Source organism: Frieseomelitta varia, unplaced genomic scaffold (assembly GCF_011392965.1).
Source record: "Frieseomelitta varia isolate USP_RPSP 00005682 unplaced genomic scaffold, Fvar_1.2 scaffold_653, whole genome shotgun sequence".
Lineage (NCBI taxonomy): Eukaryota > Metazoa > Arthropoda > Insecta > Hymenoptera > Apidae > Frieseomelitta > Frieseomelitta varia.
In genome coordinates this window covers 266,270-274,855 of record NW_025110427.1, presented here as the reverse complement: position 1 = coordinate 274,855, position 8,586 = coordinate 266,270, and the positions used below count along the sequence as shown (strand labels likewise).

The window sequence follows — 8,586 nt, the reverse complement described above, 5'->3', positions numbered from 1 at the left end:
CCTAGTTCTGGAATGAGGTAGTGACCTACCAGGGGGGGACCGATGCCACGTTGAACGACAATGCGGAGGTTCTCCAGCCGAGGGGTCCGACCTAACGCCAGTACGAAGGCTGTGTGTAATTTTAGTAGTTATTTGGCGATTTCTTTTTCAGCGGTTCTTCTGACTATTGTTTTATATTTTCTTTGTTAGTAACCCTTCTGGTTACTATGTTAGGTTTTCTTTTTCTGCAACACTTTACCACTGTGTTTATTACTAAAAATATTGCTAAAAGTACATATTTAAATATATATATATATATATATATATATATATATATATATATATATATATATATATATATATATATATATATATATATACAATTTTTATTAGCTTTAATTTTGTTAAATTTTATTATAAATTTAATATATTCACTTATATGAAATTGTAGCTGTCATTTCATGTGTCATGTGTATATATAAAATAAAATGAGAAAAGTATTGCACCAATTAAATATTTAAATGTGACAGTGAAAATTTGATGTTCCTTTTTACAAATTAATTAAATCCATAGTATTTTGTAGAATATTAGCAAATATGAGTTAGTATCCAATTTATTGTTATTGGAATCAATAATAATGATGGTTCATTGTCAGAGTTAATAATAATGATTGTTTCTTAGCAGGTTACAAATTATTTTTGTATCATTTTCTTTTATTTTCTCGATTCTAAGTGTTTCAACAATAAAGTATTTTATAAATACTCGTATTTCGTATACGAAAATCGAAGGTTATTCGCAATCGTTGTTTATTTGTAACAAAAATCTTAAATAAATAACGTGTAAATAAAAGTTGAAAAATAATCCAATCTTTTTTCATCTTTGTATCAAACATAAATTTTCAATTTTTGTCCTATTCTGGCTAATTTAAATTCAATTACTAAAGTTTCTTGAGTTCAATTTTCATATATATATAATTTTGAATAGAAGTATAATTTATTTGAATTAATACAATATAATTATGAAGTAATATCTTCACAGTAACCTGATTTCTTTTGTTTTTTGTTTGTATAATATATCTTCATTGCAGATATTGTTATATTATCTTTTTATTTAAATACTAATTCAATATATATCTAAGTTTGTTTCAGATACATCAACTTGCAGAGGATATTAGTTACAGAAAATATACAGAGATATATACACTAAAGGTTTAGAAAGATGAGGTTTAGATTAGGAGAGATTAAGAATATGAATCAAAGAAAGTGATTAAGTGGAAAAAATTGTAACAACAAAATGATGTTTCATCCGATTTTTTACTATGTCGGTGTTTAAGGTCAGAGGCTACGAAATCTTGCAAGATGCTTGGTCTATTATATACTTCATCTGTGGTCGTATAAAGGAATTCCTTAATCACGAGTTAGTGAAAGTTCTAAGTGATTCTAAGTGATTCATTCACAATATAATAGATCCTTTTCCTCTCGTTTTTAAAAATTTTTGAGTATTAGTAATTAATTAATTTATTATTATTATTTCTATATATATATATATATAGAATCGTAGCATAAGTAGTTAAGTATTTTACGTAATTAAGTATTTTAAGTAGTTAAGTATTTTAAGTAGATAAGTATTTTAAGTAGTTAAGTATTTTAAGTAGATAAGTATTTTAAGTAGTTAAGTATTTTACGTTGATTGCTACACGAAATTTATACGTTTTGTCCATGGGTCAGAATATTTAATTTTACAATATTATATTGTGTTAAAAGTGCATTTTCCATTTCATAATGTTATCGAGTTAATTTAATTTAAAATTCTTTGGTCGATGATATTCATCTTAATCATTCTAAAATATGTCTGGCAGAAGAAACGTTTGATCATCGCGCATAGCAATCAACGTGGTAGTTGAACGCTTCTTAGTGCTGCTTGTTTGATGTGCTTTGCTTGTATAAATGCTTTCGTATTTAAATAAGGGATAATTAATGTATACATTAAGGGTTAAGTAGTTAAAGTAAAATAATGTAGATAGGTAGAGAAGTAAAATAGTGTAATTCCTTATGGGATATGTTTCATTTCTTTCATTTTTTTTTTTTTTTTTTTTTACAACTATTCGGGCCAATGAATGTGTAAAATGCGAAATAGCATCTCATACAGAATTACACTAATGTTTTATTTTCAGCTTTAGATTTCCGCGTCGGTTTTCCATGAAACTCCTTTTGTTGCTCGTTTTGCATAACGACTTAAAGATTTAGAGTTTTGCAACCGCACATCAAAAGGAGAATTTTTTTGAGTAAATTGATGTTTTAAATTAGTAGATTTTTGTACGTTAAAAGGAGGGTGGAAGGGCCGCGGATAGGGTGGGTCTCCATTCGCAGCAACCTCCTTGCGGTGAGACCTGGGCAATCGTACTATTTGATATATATTACTAATTGTATCACTGTAACTATGCTACAATTATTAATTGATATAGCAAATAATATGAGCGAATTGGCTGCGATTAGGGTCAATTATTCTTTAGTTAGGTAGGTCGATTATTCTTTAGCCAGGTAGTCACTAAATTCTATTAGGTAGATTATTATTAAGTTAAGTCAGATTGGATTTAAAGTTAGATTTTTTTAGATTAAGGGAGCAGCATGTCGTTAAGTTAGATTTTCTAGATTAAGTTAGATGTAAGTTAGCTTTAAGTTAGATCTTTTGGAATAAATAGGAAGGGGATTTTTAAGTTAGACTTTCTGACTAAGACAGAATAGTTAGTTTTAAGTTAGATTTTCTGGATTAAGCAGGCAGGGTATCTTTAAGTTAGATCTTTAAGTTACTTTAAATTAAGATAGTTTACTTTTAAATTAAAAGTGTACATGAATGGGTGTATGCATATGAATGTATAAATGTTGTGAGTGTATAAATTCCTGATTCGTGTTTGAACATTCAAATTTATTTGTGAAGAGGAGGCTAGCCTTATAAAAATAATTTATATTTTTTGGAATTTTATTGTAAACTTTTTAATTCACACTTGGTTAAGAAGTTATTTTATGATATGAGAAATGCATAAGAAATCTTCTTTACCATACATCTGTAAATATTAAATTCTGATCAAACGAGTACTTCTTTATCGACGTGTGGTGTGTTTCGCTATTTCCGTTCATAGGTGGCTCTGTAGTATAGAAATAAGCATTTCTCCCGCTTTATTTAAAGTTTTTATTCCCTATGCTTTTTTTCTTTCTTTCTAAAATTCTTATATACACTTTAAACGCTTTTTTTAAACATCACTCTAATAAAAAGATACAATAATTAGATATACATTCGTAATGTTCATCGATCATCTCTCAAATCAAATCGTGAGTCAGAAATTTGAAGATACATCTAAGTATATTCCACGGTAGAACGTAGTTAAGTCGATCGCTTTGCCGTATAATAATTTGTCTTCACAAAAGGCATTTTTGTGACCGTTGCTTTGTACGTTTTCCCTCGAACTTCGACCAATATTCCACCACCATAGTGAGCCAATTCCGGTGGTACGTATCCCATAGCGATAGAACGTCCAAGAGTTGGACTAGGACCACCTGAAGTAATTTTGCCAACACGTTCACCTTCTGGAGTTAATATACACGCTCCTTCTCTAACCGGCGGACCATGCACGACCGTCAATCCTATTCGTTTCTTCACAGTTCCTGTTTTGATCTGTGAGAGTATCCTCTTTGCACCTGGGAAGTTTGCTTCTTCTCTTCTTCTTTTGGCTATGGCAAAATAAAAAAATATGGTGGAAAAGTCAATTATTTACTGATAAAAAGATACTATTATTTAGTATTCATTATGTAATTTATGCATTTATAAGCAATTTGAAGATGGAGAAATGCATAGATAATGCACGTAAGAAATGTATGAAAATACAATAGAGAAGCATTGAAAAATATTATTAAAATTATTTAAAAAATATAAGGAAAAATAGATTAATTTATGCCTTTACTAAAATTACAAATTACTCTTTGAGTGGATGATTTTTACGCGTCCATAAGACCGTCGAGAATCTCACAATCATTCTTGACATATATTCGAAATTTGAAAGTCTATCCGACTTTTTCTTCGGTTTTATCAGCTCATTCAGAATCTATTATACCTATGAACCTTTCTAAAGGTTACGTAACTTCTTTTTATAAGTTTGCATCTTTTTTTATCCAGTTTATGTTATTTCTTATCTCTTAAATGTTCACATTGACTCTAATTAGGTCTTTATCTCGTATATAAAATAAATGAATTTGCATAAATATTCGCAATTTATTCATTACTGACCTATGAGCCAAGTGAGTCCAGCTTCGACTGGTGTAGTTTCTTCATCGATATCATGCCCATAGAGGCAAAGACCAGCTTCTAGTCTAAAAGTAATTGAATCATGTTACAAGGACAGATTTTTAGTACCAAATATTAGTAATAAAAACCGGTCAGTGACGGAAACGAAAAGATAGCTTTAGAAACAGATTTGTAAATTATTTCAAAATTGAATACCTTAAACTGTCCCTAGCTCCCAAACCAGCTAGTTTCGTATCAGGCGTGTCTAAGACCGCTTGTACCAATGTACGCGCAATTTTCGCTGGCATCGATATTTCGAAGCCATCTTCTCCCGTATATCCGCATCTAGTTACTCTGATTGGATTTCCAAATACTGTAGTTTCCACGCTGTTCATGAATGACAGATGTGTCAGGTTGATTTTCATAATCGATCGAAGAACCGACGCAGCTGTAGGACCTTGTAACGCAATGAGACTTTGCTCCAAAGGATCTAGGAATTGCAATTTTACCGATTTCCCATGACGTTTGAAGTTTTCCTTCAAATTAAGAATATTGGAGTAATGAGATTATTATATTATTTTCGTACTGAATAAATTTCCCGTGTCTACCTGTTGTTGGAGCAGCAACTCGGAGTCTTCGTCCCTTCTTCCAGCATTAGACACCACAAAGTATTTGTCATCATCGTCTTTTGTAATTATCAGGTCATCGAGAATTCCTCCATTCTCATTGGTGAATACCGTGAGAATCGCGCTGCCTCTGTTCAAATTCTTTAGATCACTGGTGGTCAGTGATTCCAAAAACTCGGTTGCGTCTTTTCCAGAAACTTGCGTTTGCAACATATGACCGACATCGAAGAGCGATGCAAAAGTTCTCGTGTGTTGATGAGACACGGCTATTGCCTCTTGATATTGCACCGGTAGCAACCAGCCGGAGAAGTTGATTATTTTACCTAGAAAAACACACAGTTGATACGTGCTTACGTTCTTATATCTTAAATTTATTTGATAAACATGGGCAAAAATTTAAATTTAAATTTAAATGATAGTATTTCAACACTTACCATAGAGGTTTTGAATAAGAATATTGTATGTGTTATGTGGAACTTTCTGAAATTTTATTCGCACTGGAATGGAGTTATTATCGTGATTATATTGATAAAATCTGAAACGAATGCACACACACATACTTTGTACGTCATAGGTATAATTATGCAATGTTGCTAAAGATAATTTGAATAAACGTGGTTTGCTAGTATACTGAATAATTGAATATTCAATCACCTCGATCGTGTATGTTTGTGAAGTGCATGTTTGCAGTAAATATAATCTCACATATTTTCACATTAGTTTCAAATTTCATCAGTTTACGAGCATTAATGAAATTTCCAGAGTGTATCCTATCGCACGCGTAAAAATTTTTTCTGAAGTTGTTTGAATGCCTTCACGAGCAACTGTATCTGAAGGAATTCGTCGCGGAAACAGGATGCAAAAATTTGTGACTACTTTCGTAGCAGAATACATAGCAGAAACTCGAATCCCAATTGAACATTCTGCTTGCGACTCTCGCTAGGAAATTTCTCAACGCCTTAACCCTATTACGCATTACGTAGGAAGCAAAGAGACGAGAGGAATGGAACAAATTTCCATTGATAATTACCTCTATTTTCCACGTGAAGGTCGTGCAAGCAGGTTTTCCTTGGCTGTGGCGTCGGCGCCGTGGACGCGGACGCCGTTGACGACGACCGACGGCCTTCAGTTCCGTTTGACCGCGTTTCGGAATCGATCAAACATCTTAAACGCTGTTTCGGTATCGTACGTTCCGAGTTGCTCTTAAAAATCGTGGACGACTCGCGGATACTGCCCAACGTCTCCAGCTGTTTATCGAGACTCTCGAAGCAAACCGATCTCCCACGAATGCCAAAGCGAATCATCGTCTATTCTCCGCACCGATCGGTCGTGCACTGGCTCTAGTATTATCCCGGTTGGAAGTACCGGCGATACAGTCTCTTCATCGATGACCCCACTGACACCAGGCGTCAAAAATCGGCCGATGTTTCCGATGCTGACGCAAAATGCTGACGATTTCACTTGATTCTGTATCGACCGCCGACGTTCACAGAATAGCCGTTTCTTATTTTTCAACTTTTATCTTTATCTGCGCGCCACGCGATAAATAATGTATTTTGTCGAGGTGAGTGACGCCGGAGCGGTTGTTTCGAGTATGGAAAAACACGGGTATTATTTTAATCGCTTCTTAAACGAGACGTCTCTCTCATCTCTTGTGATATTTCGAAACATCTACTGAAAAGCTCGCGAAGAATCTCGCCGTACGTTTAAACGCGATAATTTCATTTGTCTATCACCGGCGCGTTTTTGATCTGTTGTTGCACCGAATGTTTCGTACGTGTGCGTTGAAACGGAAGAGAACTAAGAAGAAGGTCATGATATAAATTAATATTCTCTCGTACGATGAAACCCGAGAATAGTAACGTTGATTACGATATTTTCACGCGTAAGAGAGGTCAGCACGCTGTTAAAAGTCGGAAGAGATAAGAAAACTAAGAAGAAACAAAAACGCGCGTGTGATTTAGAGGGATTGTAGTCACGAGACTCGTGCGCATCGGATGCTTATTAAATTTTTATTGTACCACGTAATAATAATAATAATAATAATTAATAATAATAATAATAATAATAATAATAATAATAATAATAATGACAATAGTAATAATCGCAATAATTATCATCGCAATAATAAATCGTGATAATAATGTCAATAATAAATGTTAATAATTAATAATAATAATAATAATAATAATAATCATTTCGTCACAATAATAATAGCAATAGTTTCGTAATAATAATGACAATTCATCGTCGTCGGTAATAATCCAATGACAAATGTCAATAGTCATATAGTAGCGTGTCGAACGGAGAAACGACCTTAAAAAACGAAGACAGTATCAATTGTTCGTTCGTACATTTTGTTTTTTTTTTTCTTTTAGCTTCCGTCGTCTTATTCTTCTCGCTCGCGCTTTTTCCATTTTTTTTTTAGTCTCTTCTTACCTCTCGCTCTCGCTCTTCCACACGCGCATTCTCTCTTGACGTTTTTTTTTTTTCAAAGTTTTCTTTCTCTCACACACACGCACACTTTCTCCCTCTGTCTCGTGTTTACACAATTGATGCAAAATGTCCCTACACAGTCCGACGAATGTGTGTGTGTGTACGTTTTTCCGATCGATCGATTTTCTTTTATTTTTTCTTCCTCCGGGTCGTAGTGTGTTTGCTCGACGCTTTCTCTATGATATTACTTTTGCATTTTCCGCCTTTATCCTCTTTGAAATCCGCTATTTTCCCTTGTAGCACGTGTTGACACATTCACTCACATTGGTTAATCGGTTTGCTAGTGGAGGGACTAGGGTGGTAGTGGTGGTGGGTTGGAAACGTGAGGGGGGTGTGCAGTTGGTGGAAGATTATCAGTGAAAAGTGCGTTAAGGGGTTGGAGGTGGGAGGGGTGTGGAGGGGTTTTTGGTTGGGGGGGGGTGACGAATAATGGAGTGCTTTGGATTTTGGAAAAAGGACGCGTGATAAGGTATCGCGAATTGATCAATTAGGAACGCTTACGAGGAAAATGGGTTATGCTGCGGTGAAAACAGAAGGCGCAATTATATATCAGGCCCCGCCGGTCAACGGATCTGCTTTTTTCGTAATTTTCGTCCCGTTAATTTTGTCGTCCAAATTTCTTTTTTCTATCTTTTCTTTCTTGTTTTCTCGGTTTATTCGAAAGGTTGTTCGACAGGGTCGCGTTAGAGAGGCCGAAAGACACGATATTTTTTTCTTGTCCGACGAAGAAGATTGACGAATCGCGGCTGTCGAAATCCTGTTGAAAATTCGTCGACCGAGGGACATTTTCGTGGTGCCGAGAGCGTCGAAAGTCGATAACAAGTCGCCTACGATCGCGAGGGGGAAACCGAAGTTCGATCAAGGATGGGTGGCGATCGGGAAAGTATACTGCCTATCGTTTCCGCGATTTCTCGTGTCGCGCTCGTCCTACGCGTTTTATCGAATTCGTCCTATCTCTCTGCCTGAGCTATCTTTTTTTTTTAATTTTTTTTTTTTTGCCTCTGTCGCCTCTCCTCCTCTGCTCGTCCTGGAACGCGACAACGTGCCCAATTGCGATTTCGAATCTTTCTTTCTTTATGTGTGTGTTTCCGTTTGGTGGTTTCAGGAGAAAAAGGTTGAAATGAAAACCGGGGGTCTTAAGAACGAGCGTGGGGATTTCGTCGGAAGTAGAAGTTTGATATTGGGCTACATTGTCACGAACGAGGAA

The 8,586-nt window shown here is 34.7% G+C and overlaps 1 protein-coding gene across 3 annotated transcripts; it reads right to left on the bottom strand.

Moving 5' to 3' along the window:
• Positions 1–3,236: 3,236 nt before the first annotated feature.
• LOC122534973 (aminomethyltransferase, mitochondrial) lies at positions 3,237–6,663 on the bottom strand. Of its 3 annotated transcripts, XM_043666104.1 has the most exons (6): positions 5,538–5,580; positions 5,318–5,380; positions 4,866–5,206; positions 4,474–4,793; positions 4,261–4,343; positions 3,237–3,707 (listed from the first exon to the last, which is right to left on the bottom strand). In XM_043666104.1, exons 1-6 carry the CDS (start codon positions 5,563–5,565, stop codon positions 3,361–3,363), a joined length of 1,182 nt encoding a protein of 393 aa, XP_043522039.1. In that variant the 5' UTR covers positions 5,566–5,580; the 3' UTR covers positions 3,237–3,360. The 3 variants fall into 3 exon arrangements, with proteins under 3 accessions (XP_043522039.1, XP_043522038.1, XP_043522040.1); XM_043666103.1 differs by lacking the exons at positions 5,318–5,380; positions 5,538–5,580 and adding an exon at positions 5,914–6,663; XM_043666105.1 differs by lacking the exon at positions 5,538–5,580 and having other exon boundaries at positions 5,318–5,456.
• Positions 6,664–8,586: the final 1,923 nt, after the last annotated feature.